General features: G+C 46.9%; 2 protein-coding genes across 4 annotated transcripts in view; one reads left to right on the top strand and one right to left on the bottom strand.

The window, feature by feature from the left end:
* Positions 1-6990, bottom strand: part of CCDC50 (coiled-coil domain containing 50) — a 44731-nt gene extending 37741 nt beyond the window's left edge. For both annotated transcript variants that reach the window (XM_053951967.1, XM_053951968.1), the window contains exon 1: positions 6861-6990. In XM_053951967.1, the coding sequence (XP_053807942.1) occupies positions 6861-6909 (49 nt within the window). In that variant the 5' untranslated portion in view covers positions 6910-6990. The remainder of the gene's footprint in view (positions 1-6860) is intronic.
* Positions 6991-16129: 9139 nt separating this feature from the next.
* Positions 16130-25291, top strand: UTS2B (urotensin 2B). 2 transcript variants are annotated; one of them, XR_008432628.1, is made up of 6 exons: positions 16130-16381; positions 18480-18581; positions 21463-21500; positions 22795-22888; positions 24628-24708; positions 24857-25291. XR_008432628.1 is itself a non-coding variant. In XM_053951932.1 (5 exons), exons 1-5 carry the CDS (start codon positions 16258-16260, stop codon positions 24651-24653), a joined length of 384 nt encoding a protein of 127 aa, XP_053807907.1. In that variant the 5' UTR covers positions 16130-16257; the 3' UTR covers positions 24654-25290. The 2 variants fall into 2 exon arrangements, 1 of the variants encoding a protein (XP_053807907.1); XM_053951932.1 differs by having other exon boundaries at positions 24628-25290.
* The last annotated feature ends 1122 nt before the right edge of the window (positions 25292-26413 follow it).

Here is a 26413-nt window from a genome sequence, read left to right as displayed (position 1 = left end):
CCAGCCAGCACCCCAATAATAAAACTAATACCAGAGCAGAAGGAGAGGCCATTTCTTTGCACCAGGATGCTACAAGTAATGCTTGCTGTAACCAGAATAGATAGATGTAATAAGCTGCTTTTGCAATGCAGTCATTGTGCTGTGCAGAGATGGAGAAGCTTTCTATCCACACGAGGGGAGGCTTCCCTGAGCCGGACCAGCATTACCCCAACCCATGTGCCAAGTCAGTGCAACAGTCCCTCTGCAAGGAGCATTTCCAGCCAGAGCACACTCCAGCCTCTTGTCCTGTCTGGATGTAAAGAGCCAATGTTACACATATAATGCAGAAAGGAATTAAAACCCCTGCCTTCTCACTGCCAGGAAACACTCCTGTTTGCATAAACTTCCTTCCTCCCTTTTGCCCCATTACTTCTCATGTCACTCCTGTCAGTGTCCTTATGGAATGTCTGTGTCTCAGTGTTTTCAAATATTTCCTCACTTATGTCCTTTTCCCCTTTGTCATCACTTATTGAACACCACATACTGAGCCCACATAACATTTCCCCTTAGAGTTGATTCCTCTAGTTACCAAGTTCTGGTTCAGCAAAAAGTCTCAGGAAAGGATGAACGAAAATGCACACAGGAACTCGGTTTTACTGCACATGGCTTGTTACACCTCTTTTGAAAAGAGAAGTGAAAAAAAAGTGACTCACTCACAAACCCACTTTGACTTTCTATCCTGAAGAGCACATAATGCACGGTAGAGCTACCAAGTGCACAAACCAAACCTCTACCAAGCCAGACCAAAGACAAAAAAATCTCACTATTTTAGTTTGGGTGACAGAGCATTGTGGCAGTGACATCATGGGTTGGTGTGCAATTAAAATGACCATCAGTTGAGCTTCAGGAGTCTGACACAAAATAATTGGGCAGGTGCATATGGGCTGTGCTAGGCTCTGAGCAAGCTTTCATCTACACCTTTCTCCCCAGGAAGTGTAACACTTCTGGCAAGCTTAATTCACAGGGTGCCTGGGGTTACAGGGTAAATTTTATGAGCACTAAGGCCTAACTGATCCCCTTTGCTCAAGGTAAGGTTCACAACAGCACTGCCTTGCACCCCTTACACAGCACTCTCCTGTTCTCTTCCCAGCCCAGCTAAAAGTCTATCCCAGCAGCCATACAGTGTCAAGGCCACACAACACTCACTCAGCGAGCTCTGTGGTATCTTTTCGAGTACTGAGAAAGAAAACAGCAGGAAGGCTCCAATTTCTACTTCTCAAAAAAGAAGTATAAATGAAGTGTCAAGGGACCTTGACAAAGTCCTATACATGTTCTGTGGAAAAGCCAGTGCTGTAAGGTGAACAGAGAGCATCACTGACACACATCAGCCTCCTGGGAGACTGCAGCTTTCCAGGTGGAAATGTCCAGCAAACATGCCCTTTGCTCCCTGAAATGCAGCCAACCAGCAGCAGAACAGCAGCTGTCGTTATCACCTTCTTGGAGAACAGCTGAAGGTCGAGCCAGCCGTGAGTGTCACGCCAGAAAATGGACCTACAGCTTCTCAAGTTTTAAGGTAATTTCACCAACAGATCAACCTCCTCCCTCAGTCCTTCAGCCTTCAAACCAGCACTCCACAGGAGTAGCAGTGAAGGAGCAGGAAGCCAACCAGCTGGGACACTCTGGAAAGGGGAGAAGGAAGCAGGCAGGGAACTTGTCACTTTGTCCTATAAATCAGCACATTCATGTGAACTGGATGACTCTGAGCAAGAAAAATAAAGCTTATTCCAGCAAAACAGAAGTTTCACACAGCTCCACGGCATATCCCATTGTTTTTCCAAGTGGGGCTTTTCTTGCACCAGAGAGAGCAGAACTGGCCTTTCCTGCTCCTTGCAGCAGCCATCTCCAACTCCTGCCTGGCATCCTCTGACTCTTCCCATGGCCACAGGAAATGAAGGATTAAACAGAGGCCCGTGGTGACCGTAAACACACTGCTCAACTGGGAGCATTCCTCAGAGACCAGACTGTGATGGATGACACGATGTCGTGTCATAAACAGGAGAAAACCCCCCACTGCTACCCGTGTACCCCCAGGAATCAGTGCAAAAATAGGTTGTGTCCCCTCTTAGCCCTGTCCAAAAATCTGTCAGGAGCCAAGGAAACATCTCTGCAAAAAGCCTCAGTTTAACCTCCACAGCAGCTCACAGAAGACAAATGTTAAGGATTTAGGGATGGGAGGAGGCAGACCTGCTTGTTCAGCTGCCTTTCAGAGCCAAGAGCATGAAATATGCTAATCTTGCCCATCTCTGCCAGGCACTGCAGACCCAGAACCACTGAATGCAAAATAAAACTTTCACCCAGCTTTAACCAGAAGTGAAATGAGTGCCACAGCCTCAGCTACTGAATTCATGCATGCTGGAAAAACAGATCTCCTATTACCCAGAAGAGCTGGATGTGAACCAGTGACCTGTGTCTATGTCCCATCACTCTCCACCTCCCTGCTGCCCTCAAGCCATCCATCTTGCCTGAATTTCTCAGAGCCACTAAACAAGGAAGTCACAAAGCAGAAAATCATGATGCTGCAAGGAAAAATCCCAGCTGGAGCCAAAGGGCATGGGGCAGGTGGCTTCACAATGACCCGGTTGACCCTCAGCTGCTCTCAAAATTGTTGCCCTGATTATACTAATCCAGTTAAAGGCCAATGCTTCCTTCAGATGAACACAGCTGACAGCTCATCCCTCAAAACCATTCCCCTGAAAAACCCCTAAGCAGAATCTTTCCTCATCAGACACCGTGCCAGCCATTCACACTTCCTCAATCCCCTTCCATCTCTGACATACATCAAATTTCTCCTGTCCACTCTCATGTTGCTGAGCACAGAGAGGCACCAAAGGCCTCATTATAAGCCAATAACCTCAGTCTGCTCCATGGAAGCCTGACACATTGCACCTCAGACCTCATCCACCTCCCCAGTCACTTGGAGGGTCAGTAGCCAGGAGGTTTTTATTGCAGGAGTCTCAGAAGAGGTCATGAAAAGCTGCAGAGGTCAGCAAAAAGGTCTGTAGCTGGGAGGAAGAGGAAGACTGATGCTAACAGCAAACTTTTATTCAATTTATGCTAAGGCAAAAGAGAGCCAGCCAGACTACCTGCCCCAGAGAACACCCTGCCAAGACAGAAAATATTCAAGCTCCTCCTGTTTCCCCAAGGTTGCAGTCAGAGCTGTATCTTTTACTACCACGGTTTGGATACTGGCCTCTCGGGCAGCAGATTACAACCAGCAGCATTTGAACGTACAGCTCCCAAAAGTCAAATCAGGTGCTGAACAAAGAGTAGAAAGCAGTGTGAGCATTGTTGTGTCTCTCCATGCACAGGTGCCACAATCAGCCTTTGTCAAGGCTGGAGCTCCAGACAGTAGTGGCAGGGTCAGTGCTAATCATCAGCCCAGACATACCACCCTTGCATTTCCTTACAGTACTACTAAAATTAAAAGTCAATAAAAACACTTCACCCACTGCAAATTTCCACAGTTCTCCAGAGCTGCACACTACTGAGGCAGAGTTTAGAGTTCCCCCACCCGCCTCCAACCCCACCTCTCCCTTTTCTCTCCTCACAGAGGATTCAAACTAGCAGGAAGATGAGGAGGCCCTGGGAGAATGCCTGGACCTGGGTTTTTTCTGCTGCTGCCAATAACTGATGGCTCTTGGAGACTGCAAGGGATGAGGGACTGAGCCTCAGCTTGAGCAGACAGGCATTCCTCTCACAAAGATGTTGCCTCAGACCTTTGGAAAGGCAACAGCAGACAGGACTACAGGTACATCCTCCAGAGAGGGCTACGGTTTGCACAGCTCCAAAACACCTCCCGTGCAGCTCAATCTGCCTGCATGCAGCCAGAAATGCCTCTCAAGTCCAAAGGCTCACTCACAGCAGGCAGCCAAAAGAGGGTGGAGCCCTTCCCAAACACAGCTCCTAGTAATGCATCAGGTCACAAGAGATGAGAGGCAGTTAGAGATCAAGCAGAGCCCAAGACAGTTTTATTTGCTTTATAAGTAGCTAATAAAAATAATGTTCCTAGGATGTTTTTTATCACCAAAAGGCTCACAAATGAGACCTCTAGTAAAAAAAGATCTACACACACACAAAGCTGAGCAATCTCCTGAGGTAGGTCAAAAGAGCAAACAGCAAAGGCTGCTTTGTGAAAAGCAAATATGTCACAGACGCTTGGGAGATGAACAGAAATGCAGGCAGAGAAGCACAGGCCACAGATTGCTACCAACACCAAAACCTTCAACAAATAACTTACAAGAGGTTTACTGGCCACAGAGGTCAGATCCACTCTACTACTCATGGAAAAATGGGTCTGTAACACCAGGCTGCAGCAGCAAGGTGTAGTTTATACTAGGAAAAGTGTCTTTTGAGGGTATATTTTACACCAGTAAACCGCTGCCCACAAAATAAGCTGGACCAGCTGAAGTGGTTTTCACCAGAAAAACACCATCCACATCAGGCCTTGAGCTGATATAAATGTTTTTAGAGATAAAAGAGGAAAGTAAACACAAGAAGCAAGACTTCCTGCAGCACCTAGCTAGTTACCAGATTTTCACTACCATCGCTGCACTGAAATGATCCCACTTTTAGAAGAGCTTTTGAGATCACTCCAGAAGAGGAGGATGACACTGTCTTTCAGCAGTCCTGGCTACCTGCAGACAGGGGGAACTCGGACACAACACCTCCTGTCCTGATGCAGAGCTGGTGAAGAACAAAGTATTCAAACCAAAAGGCTGTTCTTCATTGTTAATGAATGACTAAGCTGACCTTTACCCCAGATAAAGAAAGGGAATGCTTTTTCCAGAAAGATCAACAGTGATTTCTCTATTAGGAACAATAAATATTTCCCTCGGTATGGCAGGCAATGCTTTTCTTTCCTTGGCCGGCATTGACACAGAGCACGAAAAGACCTAATCCAAACCATAGCTCAGTCTCAACACTTTCCAAAACAACAACAAGTGATGCCATTAAACTAAAAGCGTGACAGATGCCTGAGTCTTTGCAGAACATGGCTCAAACCTCATCTACTTTGCACGTTGCTCTGGCAAACGACTTTAATCCCATTGCTATCAAGTAACAACAGATCGTAGTAACAGGACACTCTTGAAGCTCAATCCACACTATACCATAGCTGCAAATTTCCCAGGGACTGGTTGAGTTACACTGTAAGGCAGTAAATGTACTTTCATTCAGCATGTAAACGACCTTAGCTCAGTCCAGTTAGTTCAATTCAAAAAACTAATAACGGCAAATCAAGTTCAGCCTACTTAAATTGTGAATATGAGCATCTACAGAGGGATTTAATTCACTTTAATCAACCCACTGGAAAGGTTAATTGGATTCATTTTCTTGAATTACCAACCATGTGTAGACAGACACTAAGGATGAGAGCTTGACCACACTAAAATGGTCAAAAACAGTTCTGCTAATGACTTAACAGGACGAATATTAACCCCTAAAACGTCAGCTTTAGCTTTTGTTCCAGTAACACTAAGTGAAGCATTAAAGGTTGACAGGAGGTCAAAAGGAACCCCCAGCTGCCTGCACAGAAATAGGTTTTCTACTCTTGTCCTGCTAAATCATCAAATTCACAACTGCTATTTTGTAAGAATTGAAATTTGAAAAAAAAAAAAATGACTAGTGGCAAGAGAAACAAGTTTAAGGAAGTTTAACTTCTTTTAGGCAGGAAACCATTGCTCTCTATTACTAGAGAGTAAATCTAAACGAACTTGATTATGACAGAGCTTCTACTGGTTTATATCCCAAATCACTGTCAGAAAGAACAAACCATCGCCTATAAAGCTTTCTAAACCCAAAGCAGCTCCAGGGCACATTTAATTGAGCTCAAAGGCACACGTGTGAGGCAGACACTGCGCTAGCAGGGAAGCCGAGGCCAGTCGGCCCAACAGAAGGTGAATCCGTGCTCTGAGCACAGGCCAAGCCAGCGGGACCCCTGAAAGCGAGGGGGGCGAGGGGGCTCTGCGGGGCTCTCTTGGGAGCGGCTGCTTGGCGCTCCCAAGCTCAATGCAGGCCAGTCTTCATAAAAACCAGTACGTTAAGCGTTTGTAACCGGGGCCTCAAAATCACCAGTCCCCTTCAAATCGCCAAATCTGTGAATATTCACAGTTCTGCTCCCATTTTCCAACGCCCCGAGCGGAGCCTCCGGCCCCGGCCGAGCCGTAACTGCCAAGGACAGACAAACAGACAGACAGACAGACATCCTGCTGTCCGTCTCCCGCAGGGTGCCCGGGCTGCCTCATCCCCCGCGGGAGCGCAGCCCCGGCCGGCGCCCCCAGCCCGGCTGCCCGGGCGCGGCGGGGGGAGCGCGGCGGAGGCGCCGGCGGCGGCCTCGGCCCCGGCGCAGACAAAGGGCTGCGCCCTCCCCCAGCGCCGCTCCCCTTCTCCCGGGGAGAAGCGGCGCTGCCAGCCCGACCCCCGCCGCTCGCCCGGGGAGGGGAGCCGGAAGCGAGGCCAGCAGCGCGGCCACGGCTCTCTGTCCAGCGGCTGCGGCTCTGTCCGGCGACTGCCCCTGCTCCGCCGCCGGCCTCCACCTCCCGTCCCCTCCCGGCACCGGACACCCCGCACCGGCAGCGGGACGGCCCCGCCAGCCCCGGGAACCCCGGAGCCACGGCCGGAGCACGGAGCGCCCCGTCCCCTCCCGCTGACCCGGCTCCCCGCCAGCGCCGCGAACCGCAGCGGCGCCTGGAAATTGTAAAATGATAATGTTTAAGAAAAACCACCCCAAACCAACAGTTTCTCTCCTGCCTCTGTCCCATTTCCCCCCACACCGCCCCGTCCCGTCCAGCGCCCCCTCTTCTCCGCGCCGGGGTGAGCCGCACCTTCCTTGACTCTGGGCAGCTTGGAGTGGTCGATGCCGATGCCGGCCATGGCCGGGCCCGCGCCCCGCTGAGGGCGGCCCCGCTGAGGGCAGCGCGGCGGTGCCGCCCGCGCCCCGCACCACAAAGTTGGGAGCGGATGGAGCCGGCGAGGCCGGGCCGTACGGCGCGGGAGAGCGGACAGAAAGCGCCGGGCGGGGCGGAGCGGGGCGCCTCGCCGCCCCTCGCCCCCCTTCCGGGGAGGCGGACGGGGGCGTCCCGGGCTGCTTCCCCCTCCCTTCGCCGGCGGGGCTCGGGCGGCAGCTCAGCGGGACGGGCAGCTTCCGAAGGCAGTTATTTATACATTTGGGGTTTTATTATTATTATTATTATTATTATTATTATTATTATTATTATTATTATTATTATTATTATTATTATTATTATTATTGTTGTTTTATTGTTTGGCGGGGATATGTGTTGGCTGCTTTGAGGCTACGGCCGGGAGGCCGGGGCGGCTGTCAGATCGCTCGGACAGCTCCGGTCCCCCGGCGCTCTCCCGTACCGGGTCCCCATGCCTCTGCCCCTTCATCCCCAAACCATCCCACCCCCGTGCTCGCTCTGTTCCGCCGGCCTGGGAGAAGCAGACGTGTCCCGGGGAGCCTCAGAGCCACCGCCCAGCGGTGTCACGGCCCCCGCACCGTGTCCCTGAGGGCGGGGGCGGTGACAGTGTTGGGACGGGCACCTCTCGAGGAGAGGCGAGAGGTTCCCGATCAGGAGCACCGTGAGAGGCCTGTGAACCCGGCAGCGCTCTGCCACACACGGGATGCTGCCAGCTCTCGGCGGAGACGGGAGGACTTAGAGCTGCTGCCCACCTTGGTTTGCCGGCAGCAAAGAAACAGAACGAGATGATGTTCCGTGGGCAAAGGGGAGAAGATAAGAGGAAGAGGATTTGGGGTTTAGGGATGTCTGAGCTTCTCTGGGCTGTGCTCAGCACAACCAGTCAGTCATGTCAGCTGTTATGTTTGATCAAAATGCATGACACTGAGGACTATGCAGGCAGCAGAAGAAGTTAATATTGCCACATTCGAAATGAGTTACTCCCAGCATCTGTTCCAATGACCCATGGCTCCTGTGCCACTGGTGAGCAGGGAGATACTGAGGCTGAGCCCATTTGCTGCTCCCCCTCTCCAACAGGCTCTGGGAAGCTCTGCCCTGTGGGTGACTGGGATGCGAGCTGAGAGGGAGACAGAGGAGGATGTCAGATGTCAGAAAAAAACATCAAAGGGAACAATATTTCCATTTTATTAAAAAGACATTGAAGAAAATGACCAAAAAAAATTATTTCCAGAAGGTTAACCTTGTGCTACTCCTGAATTTTCTAGTCCTGTTTCCTGAAACTCAGGAACTATCTGTCCCAAATTCTGCTGCTTTCAAACGATACTTCACCAACCCCAGTGTGGGTATGCATAGATTGAATTCAATCTGACTGCCTTCACCTTCCCTTCAACTTCTTAGCCTCCTGCACAGAAAAAAACCATGGACTTGTGTGTATTTGTGATCCCTTCCCACATTGCACACACCTAGTACACCTCTCCTGTGTGCTGGCACACTCTCAGAGCTGATGGGCCTCCTGCCTAGAGGGATGTAGCACCCACTTACAGAGAGGTGAGCAGTGCACAGCTGAGCCCCACTCCACAGGTTCTCCATATGATCACACAGATGGGGATTAGTCACAGGGTCTTGCCCCTCCAAGGGGCAGCTCACACAGATTATCTCCTGTCACAGTCCCAGCTCTGCCCAGCTCCTCCTTCTAATCCCCCTGCCATCCACACAAGCAATACAACTGGACTACTTGCAAATAATCCCCATGGCTTCAGCCAGCTCTGGGCTAATGACAGGTCTAAAATCCATTTCTAGTTTTTCCTAAATTAGTGTTTTTCTGAACTCAGATATTCCTCTGGACATCCTTCACCTTTTTCAAAATCAAGCTTTTTGATCACTTAGTAAGATTTTTTATTGGACAAAAGTGAGGACAAAAGAAGAGGCCATGCAACCAGGACTATACAGGAGAAGTGGCAATGAATGTACTGATCTGACACAGGTCACACCTTTCCTAGCCCAGAGTATGGTTTTCTCCTGTCCTTCTCTCATTATAAAGTATTCAAGTCAGAACAGCAGAAGCTGAAATCCTGGAGCATTCACATTTACACAGGAGCTTTAATGCAACAGAGCCACTTTATGGCCCTACATTTATGAACAAAGCTTTAAAGCTGTCCATCCCAATGGTCATGCACTTTACTCCACACACACAGCTCTTTGCTTTAGTCTTCAGTAATGAATTTATATTATATTGTCTGTCTAGGGCCAAAACCAGCAACATAAATTAGTGATAAATCTGCACTGCATTCAAGAGATTCCATGTTTGGATGGTGTGGATTTGGCTATTGTTATGAGTAAACTGTCTTCCTGCATGTGTTTAACTTCACTAAAATAAGATCTGGTACCCAGTGCTCAAAGTCACAGCAGAGCAGTTCCTGATTTCAGGTTTGTAATACACAAATTATGGGCTCCTAATACCTTCCTGTAGCTATATTTATTTATTTTGCAAGGTCTGCTGAAGCTCAGTGATAGCCAGTGGATGGTGAGCTCTGCTAGAACCTAAGGAAACTACAGGAACACAAAGTAAATGACATTTTGTTCTTGCTGCTGGAAATGTGGAAATGCAGGGAACATCTCCAGCTGTCAGAGCACAGAAAGGCTGGAGCAGGCTCCTGGGAAGGGTAACACAGGCAAAACCCTGTCAACACTGTCAACCTGTTCCCTAAGGCAGTGTATTACACACCAGATATTTCCTTTGCCTTCTTGACATCAGATTTCTCTCTCATTTTAGCTTGATTTTTGAGAGATTATTCAGATAAAGTCTCTGAAATTGGAAGATGGGATGTATCACTTGGTTATGCAAGGTCCAAAAATGACCACAGCAGGACTGAGGAAGAGAAGGAATTAAACAGGAACCAGGGCATGAGTTACTGATGTAATGCTAGCACTGCAGCAGCATCACATCTTAGGCTCCCCCAAAGGGCTCCTCAGTGTGGTTGATCTCAAATCTCCCTCCCAACTCTCACTTGTATCTGCAAGCTGCAGCTTCTAGGCAAAAAGCATGAAGGGTGTTTGTTCTGAGAGACTGTCATCAGCTTTTCCTGTGCAAATTGTACAGCGCCTAGCTTGACAAGTAGAACGTGTTGCAGTGGGTAAGTGAATCCCAATAAAGCTGAGAAAAGTAACCACTTCCTTTTATTGAAGATAACAAGACAGTGACCCTTCACTCTTTTATAAAAGCAGGTACTTATTCTCACAGGACCTTCTGTTGCAAGAAAAATCCATATCGTTTCCCATGAAAAAAACAGAATTCAATCTGACTTTAACTCTTCTCTCATGGAGTGATTTAATTCAGAAGATATTTTGCAGTGCACTAGTCCAATCCCCTGCTCAAAGCAGGACTGGCTTCAAAATCTGATGAGGTTGCTCAGTGCCTTCCCCAAGTGAGGTTTGAAAATCTCCAAGGCTAAAGATCACACCACCTCCCACTGTGATTTTTCTCTTTGTGTCTTGGTGGACTTCTCCTGGCTGCAGCCTGCAAATCTGAACCCTTATCCTTGCACTGTGTGCCCAGTTTGGCTCTGCTTTCCAGCTGCCTCTCTCCATGGCAGACCACATACACCAGGCATACACCTGTGAGGGGTGTGCTCCACCAGACAGCTGGGGCAGGGGTCAGACACGGCACTGCAGCTGGACTGTGCCACCACACAAGTATTAAATGCCAGGGAGTTCCAGCATCGGGCACTTTGCCTACCTGCATCCAGGCATCTCATCTGCCCCTAAACCCAGACTGTTATGCTGGTACACCACACAACACTTTCCCAGCTTTCACAGCACTGAAAACACTCCTGAGAGGATGCACAAAGGAGTGGCTGGGATAGTTAAAAACAGGAAAAAAAAAAACCCAACACAATCTGGACTGGCCATCAGAAAAGTCACCGTGAGCTTTGATGAGCAGGAGCTGCCAGACAGAGCTTTGGGGCTAGGAGCTAGGATTGCTTTATGCTGCTAAGATCTTTCTCCAGGCAGGGAGAGACTGTTTTGTGCTTGCTTCTTAAATAAACTGGGCACCTCTCCAAGTCTCCTGCTGTCATTTTAGGTCAACAGGATAACAACAACTGTGAAATAAATTAAGTCTCATCAAGATGTTCACTTTTGACAGAACAGCCTTTGTTAAAGTCTCCTTAATGACGGCAAAGCTCACTTCCAGCTATGGGGCTGCTGTCCGAAGAGACACAGAGGATAATAATCCTACAGGCAGAAACTTGTGCATCCATTAATGGTTAATGCAAAGGGATGGGGAAAAATGGTTCTAGGTCTCTCATGCTATCAGGCAATGCACAAGCCTATATCCAAAACTAGTCTTTCAGAGGTGACTGATGCCAGGGAACTTCCTTCTGGGGACATGGGCTCTGGTTTTTCTCTCCAAAGTCAAATTCCTGTATAGAACTATAAAACCCAGTGCATGACTCCATTCAATCTGCAGGAAGCCTGAAGGATGTGAGTGCATTGTTTCCCCCCGTGATAAATAAAAATCAAGGTTTGGGGGCTCAAACAGAATCTGTGCCCAGCCCAGAGCAAGGATGCTTCAGGGAGGGAGACAGGTGATGTAGTGATGCAGGGGAAAAAACAGACAGGGGAAAAAACAGACAGGGGAAAAAATAACACTTCATACATCAGCCTCCCTGCATTTCTAAGCTAAGACACTTTAAGAGAGGTTTGAAGTCCTGTGCCAGAAGGGGTGGATGAGAGGAAGCTAACATTACAGCATTGGCAAAGAGTGCCAAGAAGCAGGTGTGTAATTTCCTTAGGTAGCTGAATGGTGCCTTTGGGAATTCAGGCTCCCTGAAGAACAAGGAGAGCAGAAACCTGCAAGGATTAAGGTATTATAAAGCTCACCAGGTGTAATGAATGGGGTGATTGCAAAGAATGAGCAGAGGAAACATAACTTGTGCTTACATGTAACATAACAAGGAGCACTAGGAAAATCATGAGCCGTGCCACAACAGATCAAGGGGCTTTTCTGACTGTCAAATTGGAGAGTAAACATGTGCAATCTGAAGTGAGATATGCCTTCCAAAATCTCACTTAGAGGAAAGTATTATTAAAATTGTTACATATTAGACGAGAGAAGAGGAAAGTAGCTAAATGTGTCATTCCTTACTCTTATGTCAGAAGAACAGAACCCACAGAATAATATATTATTCACTTAGTGCACTGCAGGGAGCTGCCTGCAAGCCCACACAACTGAGACATAAGAAGCATAACAAATGCAGCAGCTAGTGATGAAGCACCTTGGTCATTCTCAGATATTCATAGCCACTACTACCTGGATGAAACTTCAACACACTGATGTTGTAAGAGGGAATTTGATGAGGGCTGAAGTCAGTGCAGTTCTTGCCTAGCAGTGACTTTGCTATATTCCACTCAGAAAAATTTCTAGGTCTACCTAAAAAAAAAAAAAAAAAAACCACATCTAATATGATTGCACCTGCCCCTCCTCTTCTGGATAAAAAACACAAAAAATGCCTCAGTTGGAGCCCTCATTTCAAGTCACTTTATATGTGCAAGTCTACAGCCATAAGATATTGGTGTTCATTCAACAAAATATCCTTTTGCATGTGCAGAACTCTCACAGAGTCTCAGTAGATCAGGATACAAATGAAAAGCTAAGTTAGAAGACAGGCTGTCCAAAAGGCAAAGTTAATGGTTATCTGCACAAGTTTCACCAAAACACTACAGCTCTGTGTATGCTCCAAGTCATCCCTTGGGTGACTTGTAGTCACAGTTTTCCAAAAAAATGGGCAACATTTATCAATAAACCATAACACCAGATGGTAACTGAGCAGGAAGAGAGGGAAAGGGGAATGTCAGTCAAAGTTGGCACTGTTAGCAGATAGAGCTGACCTCCACAACCTTAAAAGTGCCCTTACTGGTACTTTTAGCAGGAAATTACCAAGTCTTGTCTTTACTAAAAGTAATACATGCACAAGCTACATTCATCACCCAGGATGAACCTGGGGCTTGGAGAAGGCAAGTCAGAAGAGAGAGGGGTCAAGCTCAGGGTAAATCTGGTGGTTTAACCAGGTCATACCAGATCATGCCTCTTCAGGACACTGTCCTGGCATGGAGGTCAGATTAGTCCTACACAGGCACCAATATTTACCATTCAGAATCATCACTGGAAGTTTCTTTGAGACCAGCAGATCATGGCACATTTCAAAGCAGAAGAGATTTCCACATTGCCGTCCTCTCCTCACCAGGAACCTCAGCCAAGTCACCCTAGTCAGTAGGGAGGCTGATTCTGGAAGCGCAGAGGTGCTTCAGCTCAGGATTAAGAAGCAGAAGTGAGAACTGGGGCATGACTGCCTCTGCTCCGTGCCTTCTCCCTAGGTTGCCTCATCCCACATCCAACACCTTTAGATTCCTGATTTGCTCTTTCAGCCCCTCACTCCAGGGCAACACTTTGGAGCTGCCTTGTTCTCTGAGAAGTTGAATGGTTTCCTAGCAAACCCTGGACTGGAAGCAGGCAACCAGGCTGAGATTAAACGGGTCTCATGAGCTGATGGGCAGAGAGGGTGGCGAGGCCCCACCTGAGGACACTCAGGACCATTAACACCCTCCAGGCACTGACACTCCTATTCATCTCTCTCACACTGAGAGCTGGTGCAGCTGGATTTGGTGGCACTGCTTGAACCAAGTCTTCTCTATTCCTGCCCTCTGGGCTGTTGACCCTTGTCAGTTTTCTAGTTTGGTTATGTTGGGTTACCTGAAGTCTGAGTAGCTTTGTGGAAAGAGAAACTTCTATGTGAAGGGACAGACTGGGATCATGGGAGGTAGAGATGGAGCTCACATCTTCATGTTCTCGTTATCCTTGAACTCCAGACACAAATGGATGATTATCAATGACATTATCAGTTATTAGACATTATCAATGAGTGAAGTAATAGAAAGACTGTGGAGACTGCGCTGTTTTCCTATGGAGAATAAAATACAGAAGAACAATAAAATGTAATATTATTTACAGCACCTGGACTAATGGGGTAAAAGCAAAGGAATTTTCCAGGTGGGAGCCTTAGAGAAGCCCAATAGTACAAATCAATTATCCTCTAAGTTCAAAAAATAAAAAAATTCCACTAGTGCCTGGCAGCAACTGCAAGGCTTCTCTCCAGCAACCCATCCCCTGAAAGCATCCACTCCTCACAGTGGATCTTCCTTATCATACACAAATGTAGCATGGCAGTACTGCACCTTCACCAGAGCCATCACTTGAAAGGTCTGGCACACTCTCTACATGAGCTGCTTTGGGGGCTGAACAGTTGCAGTGATCCAGAACTGAAGATTCTCTGCAGTGAAAGAGGAAATCCCAGGAATAGCTCAACTTCCTGAAAGAGTCTGCCAATAGCCCATGAAATCTTGTATCCAAAGGTAGGGAAAAACAGTCAGAGATCTGTGGATTTTGCCTAAACTTAGATGAGATGGAGAAACTAATCTTCTGTATCCAGGCAAAGTCAATTTCACAGCAGATCTGAAGACAGATTGAGATTTAGCCCTTTAGCACTAAATTAAAACAGATTTGACCTTCCCTTAGGGGTATAGTTTTGAGTCAGAACTGCTATTTTCCAGACTAGAATCCTGTGCAAAATGGTGCTCATCAAGTTATGGCCTCTGCTTCACAAGAGCTGCTCACCTCTGACCAGTTTGAAACTGGCACCTTACAGAGATGGAGGTGGCTGGAAAAGTGTTCTAGTAGGACATATCTGTCCCTCAGTCCAAACAGAACTTTGTGAAGAAGGTGAGCACTTCAGATAGCTGTTCACTAGTTCACAAGTCTGAGGGAAACAATGAGTTTGGTTAATTTGTACATATTATATATCCAGGGAAAATTTTAGAATGTTTCCTCAGTAGAGAACTCTTCATTAATGAAAGCATCACATTCATTTTTATAGGCATATCCCACAAAAAAATCTGAGCCTCTCCCCCTCCATTTTTGTTAATACTATATCAAATAATAAAATATTACAAGGGTTATTAAAATGCTTGTCATTCAATACCTATCCAAGGCACAGAATGAGGGGGAGCTGGGGACCTGAAGCCAAAAGCCCAAACATGGAAATGATGCTGTCTTTTAGTTGAGATGAAGAGCAGGTACCATCAAATGAAGCTATCTTGGGTAATCTGGCATGATGTGGTGTCAAAAAAGCACACACAGTGAGTCACTAGGAGTGTATGTACAAATCAGAGCTTGCCCTGATCCTCTCCCCCATCCCACCACGGGGGGAGTGAGCTGGCAGCTCTGTGGTGCTTAGCTCCTGGCTGGGCTTAAACCACGACAAGTACAGATGATTCAGTTCTGCAGGAAGAGAAGTGAAGAACAAAGCCCAGCACTGTTACTATTACAATATTTTTCTTGGTAAGGTTGTTGTGGAAAAGTAGTAGCAGGTCCCTGATCAATACTGATAGATAGGCAAGAAATGGAAGTCAAACCAAAATGTAGTCATGGCCTGAGAAGGCATGGAATATATGCAGTGTGTATTAGTACTTTGCTCTAAAATTATAAAACAAGGCTGTGTAGCCAGAACCAGCATCTGACCTTCCACTTCTTTTTTTTCCCCAAGAAAAAAACTGAAGACTCTTGCCCATCCTTGACGTATTCCATACCTACTGCCAAATCTGCACTCCCCCACTCAGACATAATCCCAAAATAGGGTGTGATGCCTTTCCCGTTGACAAAGCCATAAGTCACAGTGAGCAAGACACCCTCAACATTCTCCAATCAGTTAAATGAAGAGAGCTCTCCCCCTCTGTTTCCCACCACTTCAGCACTCATTATAGCTCACATTAATTAATATAGGCTCTAGGAAGTGAGATGATAAATTACAAAACCCCATTAACCCGATTCTGTCCAAATTGGTAAAATATGGCAGCTTGTACATTAGACGAATCTTCCTTGCTAACGTGGGAGTCCCCATGCCTGAACTCTGTTAAAGCAACAGCCCTGAAAAAGTATTTTTAATGTGTGCATGTATGGAATGTATAGCAACGTGCGTGAACAGTGCACGCCTGTGGGAACATCAGAATTCATTAGATCAGTCCGATATGAGATATATTGAAGAGGTTCCATCTGACATATGTTACTGGGCTGTTCTGTCCACTCCCAGCGGAGTGAATCATATTGACAGGTTGAATTATATCTCAGGAGATATTTTTCTCCCCTCCTCCAAAGGCCATTTGCAATCACGGCACATCCACTGCCTCTTAAAAGTGAGCTCATCTGGCGCTGGTTGCATTGAAGTCCTCCACTGTGCCTGAAGGAAGGATGCTTTTGGGCTCTGGGAACGTGGAGAAGATGTGGTCTGCCCAGCTGTGTCTGGGAGTGCTGACCATCCTGACCATGGCTCTGTGTGTCCCATCAACGCATGGAGACCCTTTTTTACTCCAAGGTAAGCTGGAATACAGGCTACATGACACAGGTAGGTGGTTATCTTTTTGCTTTGCTGCTTGCCTTGGCCAATGCAACACTCTCTTCTCTGGGAAAGAAAACAAAATGAACCTCTAGCTATACTGTCTGTTAACATGGGTGCTAGCGAGAGGCTTGTTCATATTATCATGAGCCAAAGCTGTCCTTCTGCTCTGCAGCTGGCTGTATGACACCTTCTGCTAATCAATGAAAATATCAGATCTGGTGAAATCTGGTGAGGGTAGCTCTTTCTCTCCCATAAGAAAATGAAAAAAAAATTAGAATATCAGAGAGTAGCAATTCCAGTATGTACCATAAGAGATTTGACAGCTCATAAATGTCAGTAGTACGGCGATGCTGAACTTTTTTTTCTTCACATAACTTCTTTTTATATGTACTTCTTCCATAATTTAAATTAATCTTAACTTGAGTTTATACTGCAGGGAAATGTCAGTCATTAGTGCTCTTTTTTAAAGAGGCTTGGCAGTGGAAAAAAAAGAAAGTGCCGCTAAGTATGGGCTTGAAAATAACATTGCTTTTCAAATGATTTTTCCTCTAATATCACCTATTTATTTTTGTAATTACAACCAAAACATTCCCCAGGCCACTCTATCTAAATCCTGCCTCTGTTTAGCTTTTACTGGAGTGTTTATAGCGTTGGGGTTTTTTTCCCTGTAGCAAATCCTCCAAAAAACTTAAAGTAGCTATTTTAAAATTATAACTGTCCTTCATACTTAGGAATGAGGTTTATGGCACTCCACACTAACTGCATGTTGTTCTGCTGGCTCCTCTGGGTTTATTTCCAGAGATCACAATCAGGACCAGTGGCTTCAGCCGCAGCGTGAGGCAGGGTTGAGTCTGGCCAAATACTTGGAGCATCCCTTTGGCCAGCATCCCTCAGCTTCTGCAGATTTGTGTGATGTTAGCTAATGGAGCTGATTCGCACATGCTCTTGAGCATCCTTCAGGCTCGTCTGGTACAACGTTTTGTTTCATGGGTACCAAGAATAATTGCATTCATCCCCTCAGAGGGGCTGATGGCCTTATGAAAATGCATTGAGGAGAGGTCCTAAAGATCCTGGAAGAGGAGAAAAAAAAGCCTTTCTGTATAATTTCTTAGTATATTCCATGGAATTCTGTAGACATCTTCTAGGGCTTTGTAGGGTCTGGATGTGGGGTAGGGCTGTTCAGACCAAAGATTTTTTTGAATGCTCAGTCTCCCTTTAAATCTGGCTCCTATTCTGTCCTTCTCAAAAATTAGTACAACATTCTAGTCTCAGATGATTCTGGAAATCTGTTAAGCAGAGCTGGGAGGGTCTCAAAGCTTCCAGGGAACTGAGCAGCCCCATCCCCTGTGTCTGTTGGTTTCTGCTGAACCATTGACCTTCACAACCATTCATTTGAGGGCATAGCCACAACCACTAAAGTAAAACCACTGAGAAAGTGCCCTGAAGGGACCTCTTAGAGAGTTCTAAATTGCTTTAGGACAGCAGCTTGGGGAGGCTTTTCCTGGAAAAGTTCTGCGTGGTCTTCCTTTAAGTTCCTCCACATGAGTGAGCTCAAGAAAGGGCTGTGGGCTGCAGGGCTTTTCAGCGGTGGTACCCACACCTCAGCCCAGTGAGGAGGGACTTCCCACCTCTGTCAGCCCTGGGAAGGTGCATGCAGTGAGCGGGGAAGCTCCTGCAGTTTTGAGAAGAGAGGATGTTGTGGGCTCCCGTCTGGCTTTGCAGAGGTGCCCACTCCACCCGCCTTGCAGAAGAGCTCGGGACAGTGTAAATCAAGGTGCTGGCTCCAGCTCTCTGCAGCCAGTCGTGCTGATGAGGCTGCAGTGGAACTGGCCAGCAGCCCGGGGCTGGCAGGGAGGGCTCCCCATCCCACACCCTTCCACTGCGCAGCCCTCGCTGCCTGGACATTTTATCCTGTGCTCACACACCTTCCTTTTCCACCCTGATGAGTGCTGACAGGAGACATTTTCCTTCCACTTCTCATCCTTCTTAATTTGATTAAGTGATTAACTGCATCAATTGATTAATTGATTCTTAATTTGATGAGATTGAGAAAGATGTGTTTTATGTGCTGCAGAGAACCGAGTGCTTCCAGAGAGAGAAGACACAAATCATGAGAACACATTGCTGACTCTGCTTCTTAATAAGAAATTCGCATGGCGGAGGCCAGAAAGTATTGGTAAGTGAAGGGGAGGGGAGATCTCTGCTTCTTGAATCTGTGTTTGCATGAATGCAAGGAACCTGCTTCTCTGGTTCTTCAGAAATACCAACTGCTCAGAAAGTGGAAGCAGCACTCAGTATGATGCCTACATGTGATTAATGTCAGACACTCTCCATCATGGGGCTCCGGGACTGCTTTTGCAATGCAAAGTAAAGCCACCAAAACCCATGTGCCCTAGATCCTTAGACACTCAAGACTTTGCTGTGAACATGTGTGTGTACATAAGTAAAAACAAGACATTTTTCTGCTGAGTCCCTGTGGCCCTACTGTCCCTTAGATGTTGTGTGCATTGCCTGGAGCATAGACCAGCTTTGGGAGTCACCTCTCCACGCACACCCCACACAGCCCCGTGTGCCTTTGAGAGACAGCAGCATCTTGTTATCATTTGGGGCAGGGATTTCACCAGGATTTTCCAGTGAGATCCATTGGGGTCAGGTGTAGTTTGGGACAAGGGCAAGGGGAGCTCCTGCCTGGGCCTAAGCCCCTGCTGCTGCTGGAGGAGGTTGAGACAACTGGCTTTTCCCACACAGCCACCAAAGATGGGCCAGGGAGAGGCTCTTCCTGTCTGTGCTCTGTGAACAGACACCAAATTTAAAAGCCACCCATCTGTGGCTAAACTCAGACCTGCTGAAGAGAAACTTGGGCTTTCCCTGACATGAGGCACAGCAATCACAAGCACCAAATGGATTACAGAGGTCAGCTATTCCCACGGCCACTGCAGCCAGGGGAGGGTTTGGGCTGGATGTGGTGGTCTCAGAGCAGGAAGCTGCCCTTCCCTGTGAAAACAGCTGAGAGGGGGCCCAGCAAAAAACGTTGTTATGAAAATCCATTTATCAAACTGACTCAGTGCTCTTCCCCAGACCCTTGTTAATGCAGCAAGGCAGTGGTTAAACAAGCTTGGGACAAATAAATAAACATAAATAAACCAAGCCCTTGTACTAACAAAGGCATTCTTCTTGCAAAGGGGGTGCATTCAAGAAATAACATTTTTATGATAAGTTTATGGATTACTGCACTTATTACCCCTAGAGGAAAGGCTGCATTTTATGCCAGACAATTGAATATAATGAATCTCCAAGCAGAGCACAGACAGAGGATTTACAGCAGGCAGTTTCTCAAAGCTTCATCCATAAATTAACTTCCTTCTCCCTGTCTGAGATAGTCTGTTCCAAATTTCAACTGCTGTTTATTTTGTATTCGTAGCAGTCATTGGTCAAACTTACAGTTTCCAAAAAATCAAGCCAAAACAGTCACTTGAAACTCTGAAAGAGGTAAAACTGCTAATAATAATAATTCTTAAGTGATACTTTTGACTTACAGATATGCCAGGGTCTGTCTGTCTCTACCTTATGGGTATGTAAAGATATGCTTAGGAAGAGTCTGCCTGGGGTCATTGCTGATAGTGCCAGGAACAGAACCCACACCTTCTGATTCCATCCCCATCCCCATCCCCATTCCCATCTCATCTCTCAAATTGTATCCTGATGTAATGGATTTGCTCAGGAACTGCTGCTTTTACTGTTGAATGAATATCAGAAAATATTCGGGATTTTTCAACAAAACTGTTCCTTTCTTGAAGGAAGAACCAAGAAGGCAGTCAGCTCTTTCTTGGCACCCTCCTGCTCAGTTTCAAACGTTCCCAAAAAAAAAAAAAGCCCAAGTCTGGCAATGTGTCTGTGTGCTGAAGTCTTATCTGAAATCTGAAATCAAGGGGAATTACGTCTTAAATCCCCCTGATGATCCAGACCAATGCCTGCTGCCACACTAGGAACAGGGAAAAGAGTCAGCTCCAGGGCCATTTTTTTGTTTGCTTGTGGGCCCAGCAAAAACATTCTTTTCCTGGCTCTTCTGCTTATTTTACTGCATTTTTCCCCAAACTAGCACTTAAAACCAGTTGATCATTTTGCAGTCCCCTCCCAGGAGAGCTACTGTAGCCAGTCACTCAGCTTTGACTGAATTCATCTGTCTTATTAAAAAATTAACTGGTTTTGACATCAATTTGGGTCTGGAATAAGGTACCTAAGTCCTCAAGAGGAGTAAGACTGAAATTCCCCACCACTGCAGCTTTCCCTATTGCTATTCCAGGCTCTTCTCAGTTCAGCTGGATGTTTCAAATCCTGTTCTTAGGCACCTAACTCTCTCCTCTCTCTGCATGGGCAGTTCATTCATCCACCTGCATAGCTTTTTTGCCAGCAGTACAGTACTGACTAGCCTTGAGAGCTCTAAGTCTGATCTGTGAGGCTGGGCCCCAGCTCCTCATGCTTCCTTAACGTTTAGAAGTGTGGAATCCGTGTGCTTACTGCTATGTGACTTTTCCTGTTGCTCCACTCTGCCAACCTGGCTCTTTGCTGACTTATAAATCAGTAAATTATGCTAGGTTAAATTTGTGTCTTCTGACTTCTGCCTGCATGGGTGATGTGAGGATAAACAAGTCTTAAAGGAAGCAGTGGGATTTCATATAAAAGCCAGTGACAAAAAAAGCCAACATTAGAGATTTGTAGTTAGCAGGATTAAAATTAAAAAGCAGCAAAGAGTTTCACCTGAATTGGTATCACACAGTAAGTGACCTCATTGGCCCAATTCCCCTATGGCCTGGTGAGCAGTAAAGAAGCCTCCCTCATAATGGAGAATTAGGATAAGGTCCCATAGGATTCAGCAGAGAAAACCTGCTTTTCTCTCTGTTTCTGCTGTCATTCATTTGAAGATCACCAACAGGAGTTAAATGATAACTACGTCTTTGCTTGTTGACCTCTGGAGAGGGCAAATGAAGAAATGTTTTTTTTAATTTGTGCTTCAATAAGCAATGCAGATACTGATGTTACTCTCTCCCCTCTTGCAGACTGGGAGCTGGCAAAGAAATTTGAAGAGCTTGAAGAGGTGAGAGGAGCAAATGCACAGACACATAGAGGCATTTTCTTGCATGGGTAGTTAAACAATTGTGTAAGCTGTCTTTATGTCCTATCCTTCCATCTTTGCATCCTGCCACCCTTCCACCTGCTGCTATAATGTAAGCATGGATTGAGAAAAGGGGAAAGCAGAACCTGGCTAAACAGCTGCACAAGCTGGAAAAGGTAAAAAAGAGAACAGGGCTATAGACTGGTGCAATAAAAGCTGAGCAGTTCCTGTCAGTGAAGGCCAAGCCAGGAAAGAATCAAGCACCAAAGGAAATCTCCATAGGAGAAAAGGAAATCATGCTGCCTTGTATGAGCTGGCTGCATCAAGTAACAGGTTGGAGGGAAAGTCACTGCCTGCCTAAACCAGATTTTTTTCTGGACTCTCCTTGTAAGAGTGGCCCTACTCAAGGTCAGAGCCCTGCTGAGCTGATCAGAGCACACATATACAAATAGAGTCCCCACTGTCCAGGAACAGGGAAAGGTCTGCAGCAACCTTACCATGGCTCCTATTGTGCCCCAAGCCCTACAAGCAGTGGAAGTGCTTTTTTTCCCCTTCTCAGGCCAGGTCCAGCTGTTCCAACTGTTTGCATGGGTGCTAGAGGTCCTGCTAAGTACCACATGGCACTTTAATTTCACACTGAAAAATCCCAGTGCATCATGCCAGACAGGAGGCTGCCAGGTCCTCCACTAGCCTCTCACTCCAGTGCTGAGGGACATAAGCTCTGACCTTTTGAGAACAGCTCTGTCAGAGCAAAAGTCAGGATGGTGGCTGTCAATGTTCTCAGTCCACAAGAAGAGAGTAGCTAAAGATGAGGAAATGCAGCAGAACTGTCCACATTATAATCAAGGGAAGGTAGCAAGAATTGTGAGGGAGAGAGAGGAGGGACAGCCCAGGGCAATGGAGAAGCAATGTCCTCTGCTGCAATGTCTGGATGCCTGGAGACTTCCTGTCCCAGCACTGTCCTGACTCTTAGTGCTGCAATATCCTTCTACACAGCCTCCCTTCCACAGGGACTTACACCTAGGGCGGAGGGAAAGAGCATGGAGTGCCCACACCACTGCCACCAAACAAGCAGCTTAATGTAGGAGGGCATGAGGAGCTACAAGTGCTCCAAAGGCAGATCCTCTGGGAGTGGTCCTGCTCCAGGGAACACTCCATCCTTCCAGTGAGGCTGCCAGCCAATCTACATGTAGCTCCTCTGCCCTGCATTTCCCAGCATTCTGTGGAGCTCCTCATGATGGGGCCCTTGTTTACTGCTGTGTTTCTGTTTAAACAGCTGGAGAAGTTGAAGGATCAGCTCTCAGCTGAGGATGGGTCAGAGGTGGCCTATGCCTTGGAAAGCCTCTCAGCATCCCAGCCCAAAAAACGCGGTAGGTTTTGAGTTTGAGCCTTGCAGCCATCCTGTCCACCCTCATTTCCAGGGCTTGCTTTGTGCAACAAAGACAGTCACAGTAAACATGCCCCAAATATGCTGAAATGCAGCTGGTTGGCAGCTTTTCAAGCAGTCCTGGCCCTCTCTTATGGCTGGCTGGTTTAGCAGCTGCTGAGAAGGATTGTGTCCCCCAACCCTGTCTGCTGTGGAGGCAGATAAGTCTGCACACCCAGGACCTCATGGAGGCAGGCAGTGTCACATCCTGCTTTTCACAGAGGAGTGTGGGGTTATATGAGCCATGAGTGCCTGCCCTGGAGGGGGGAGTTCTGTATGAACACATCCCCACAGTGCACCCCTCCTTTGCTCTGGCCTCAAAGCAACTGCTGGAGGCATAATGAGGCATGTGGACTGCAGGCATTCCCCTCTGCCAAGGTCAGTGCCTCCCCACAGAGAAAAAAGGAGCACTTGTCTGCTGCTGAAAAACAGCTAAAAAGGATGTGGAAATCAACCAAGAATGCAGAGAACTAATATGTGGTATATCCCTCAGTTGGTCTCCCAGCTTTGTTTGCCCAGTCTGTATCCAGTGGCTCAGGAGCATTTTGCATGAGTGCTCCTGTGAAGCTGCCCCTGACAAGCACATGGACAATGCTGCTCATGCTGTCTTTCAATGGATTCCTCCACAAAGCTGTAGCAGCTGTGAACCAGAAGTCACTGATGACAGATCTGGTCTAAAACCTAAAGAGCTGGTTCTGCCCTTAGCCCACATGCTCTGTGCACGTGGAAGCTGACAACTGCCAGAGAGCCAAGAGAAAATCCCTTTGTGCAAGAAAATCCCTTTGTACAAGGCTTGCTTAGATGCTTAGGTGATCCTTAGGCAATATGCAATTTGTAAGCACCCCTGGAGGCTGTCATTAATTTGGCTAATGTAATTCATGCCCCCACCAGTCTGGAAGGTTTAATGTAGATAAAGCTACTTCCCGTTGCCAGGTTTAAATCAGATTCTGACAGGTATGAAAGCAGGGAATCTTTGTCTTCATCTAAAGTCCTTCCAGTCTGGGAGGAGCTCGTGTCTCAGCATGAGCACTGCTGATTCAGTAGGAGTTTTCTTCCAAGATCCTGCTTTCAAAAACCAGGTATAAATCTCTTCTCATATTTGATAACAGGAAACTCACATGGGATTCATGCTGGTTATGATACAGTTACTTTTTCCAGCACCAAAATATACATCCTTCCCTAATTTAGTCTTCTTAGAAGATTCTACAGAAATCCATGTTGTTTGTAAGATGGTTGATAGTAGAGTGGTAGTGACTGGGTATAAAAAAGTAAGAATCAGATCTAATCTCTCCAAGTCAGTATCCTGCTCTTCCAGTCAGCCACAGGTGCAAACCCCTGCACACACCTCTGAAGCAGCAACACTGCTGACCAGTAGGCAGTAAAGAAAAAGCTAGTTCCTGACATTGCTGAAGTGGAAGAAAAGGAAACCTTTTAAATCAAGCAACATGAAGACAACTTTTAGACCCCCTGTACACTATGAGCAGCTAAAAGAAACACCTTCTAAAGGTGTTGTATGAAGTCAAAGCTGGTTATTGAGATAACCAGTGTCCTGAAAGCAGAATGCTGGCTGCATGCTCCAGCTCTACCAAGACGTGGGTCTTTTGAAACCTTCTCCAGGGCAAGAGTGGGAAGCTGGAATTAGTCCCTTTTATGCTGACATCCTTCTTTTGTATCCCTTCACAGCCTGCTTTTGGAAATACTGCATCTGAAGGCTTGTCAGGACAGGAGGATGAAGATGAGCCCTTCCCCAAACTGCCTTGCTGGGTATTAACATGTTAAGAGTTTGTTCTGTTCCCTCATTGTGCTGCTAATCTGGAAGCCATCCTCCATGAGTGCACCACAGCCAAGTCTAACAGGGGCCGTGACAGGAGCTGGCAGCCCACTGCCACTCTCTACTGTTCCTTTCTTCCAGGTTTAACCTACCATGATCTTCTAGTCAGAAGATGCTTCCCAACTTTCTGTGCTGTCCTGTGTGTGCCATTCAGGCTGCTGCCACTGTACACTCTCCCCCTTCTCACCAGGTCCCCTGAGGCACTGAGCACTAACTCAGCTTCCCTGGGCTTGGGGCTCTGCCCACACCTGCAGACGTTGCTCTCAGTGGTGTCTGGGTTTCCTGTCACCTCCTGAGCAGGTCTGTGCTACCCTGGTGGCTGCTGCTGGGACAAGAAGGCAGGCTGGGTGTGATGTGGAGGGCTCAGGGCTGGATTGCTGAGCCAGAGCTGCTCCACGCCGTGTCCCACAGTGTGCACAGGGGAGGGCAGACAGTGAGCTCTGGATCCTTTGGATACCATTCCAATAAAGATTTTCTGTTGCACAGAAGCATGCGTTTCTCAGTATTTGCTTTCTCAGGCCCCGCAGTGACCCAAAGTGCAGCACATTTCCCTTGATGTTGGCTCCTGTTACCTTAATAGTTCATGTGGAGTTCACAATGGAAGAAAGGCTCCCATTAAACACCTAGGGTTTTAATGTGCCTGAGAAACAGACCCTTCCTTTTGGCCAGGATCAGGAATGAGAGCTGGATCTTTTTCAGAGATATTTATGGGATACTGTCCTCATTGGACTGGACCAGATCCAATCGTCTCTACCTACTCACCCCAAAGAGATGTTTTGAGCAGAGATTTTTGGTTCATCTGGCTGGTCAATGCAGGTGCTAGCTGGCCTTTTCTACTGCAGAATTATATCTGGCCCTGTCCAAAAGGAAAAGATCACAATCCATTAGTGATTCCTACATATATTCATCTCCAGTCACATTACCCACATTTATTTGCAAAAGCAAAGGACCTCATTCTTGAAAATGTAAATTCAAAATAAATCCCAATGTTAACTTTGAGGTTTCCAACAACCTAAATGAGAGCAGGATCTGGTAGCTACTGTGAATGTGTGGAATGATTTTGACTAGCGTTGAACTGCCTCTCCAGCTCTGTTGAGCCATGTGATTTAACTGCAGCTTGCATATTACATATTCTTCCAAACGTTACCTGTGCCAAAGCTGTAATTGCCATCCTACGCTCACTGCCTTGGGCTCTGGCAAGAAGCACAGGCTTACCACAGCAGTGCCTTGCATGCACTTCATTAACAGGAGCCCTATTCATCCTGTTGCAGGCCAAAGCCAGCACCTAGGGAATAAGGCCAGCTTACTTGATTATATCAGTGAAGTCTAATGGCATGCAAAATACAGTTTCCTGTTACCATTAGTTGTTTGTTATTTCTTTGGTGGTGATTTAGAGCCCATTTCCCAATTTGTTCTTTATTGCTTTTGTGTGAGTGAAAAAGGTATGTGGGAACACACTTCCACATACCCTCACACTGGCACCAAATCCAGGAAAAAATTATAACCTATGGACAAGAATAGTCTCTCGCTTTCTTTAAAAGTTTGGTGCTCCAGCTGAAAGGGAGGTGTGTTCCAAGAGTTTCACTGAGTGCCCCAAGGTGGTGTTGAGCTCAGGTGATTTCAGCTTGCAGGAGATCC

This window comes from Vidua chalybeata, chromosome 10 (assembly GCF_026979565.1).
Source record: "Vidua chalybeata isolate OUT-0048 chromosome 10, bVidCha1 merged haplotype, whole genome shotgun sequence".
In the NCBI taxonomy this organism is placed as follows: domain Eukaryota; kingdom Metazoa; phylum Chordata; class Aves; order Passeriformes; family Viduidae; genus Vidua; species Vidua chalybeata.
This window is presented reverse-complemented; position numbering and strand designations above follow the sequence as displayed.

Excerpts from the sequence above, each read along its gene's own strand:
- UTS2B (XM_053951932.1), top strand. The coding sequence starts at position 16,258 with ATGCTTTTGGGCTCTGGGAACGTGGAGAAGATGTGGTCTGCCCAGCTG. Across the intron at positions 16,382-18,479 it reads AGACCCTTTTTTACTCCAAG|AGAACCGAGTGCTTCCAGAG; the intron begins GTAAGCTGGAAT and ends TATGTGCTGCAG. Across the intron at positions 21,501-22,794 it reads AATTTGAAGAGCTTGAAGAG|CTGGAGAAGTTGAAGGATCA; the intron begins GTGAGAGGAGCA and ends CTGTTTAAACAG.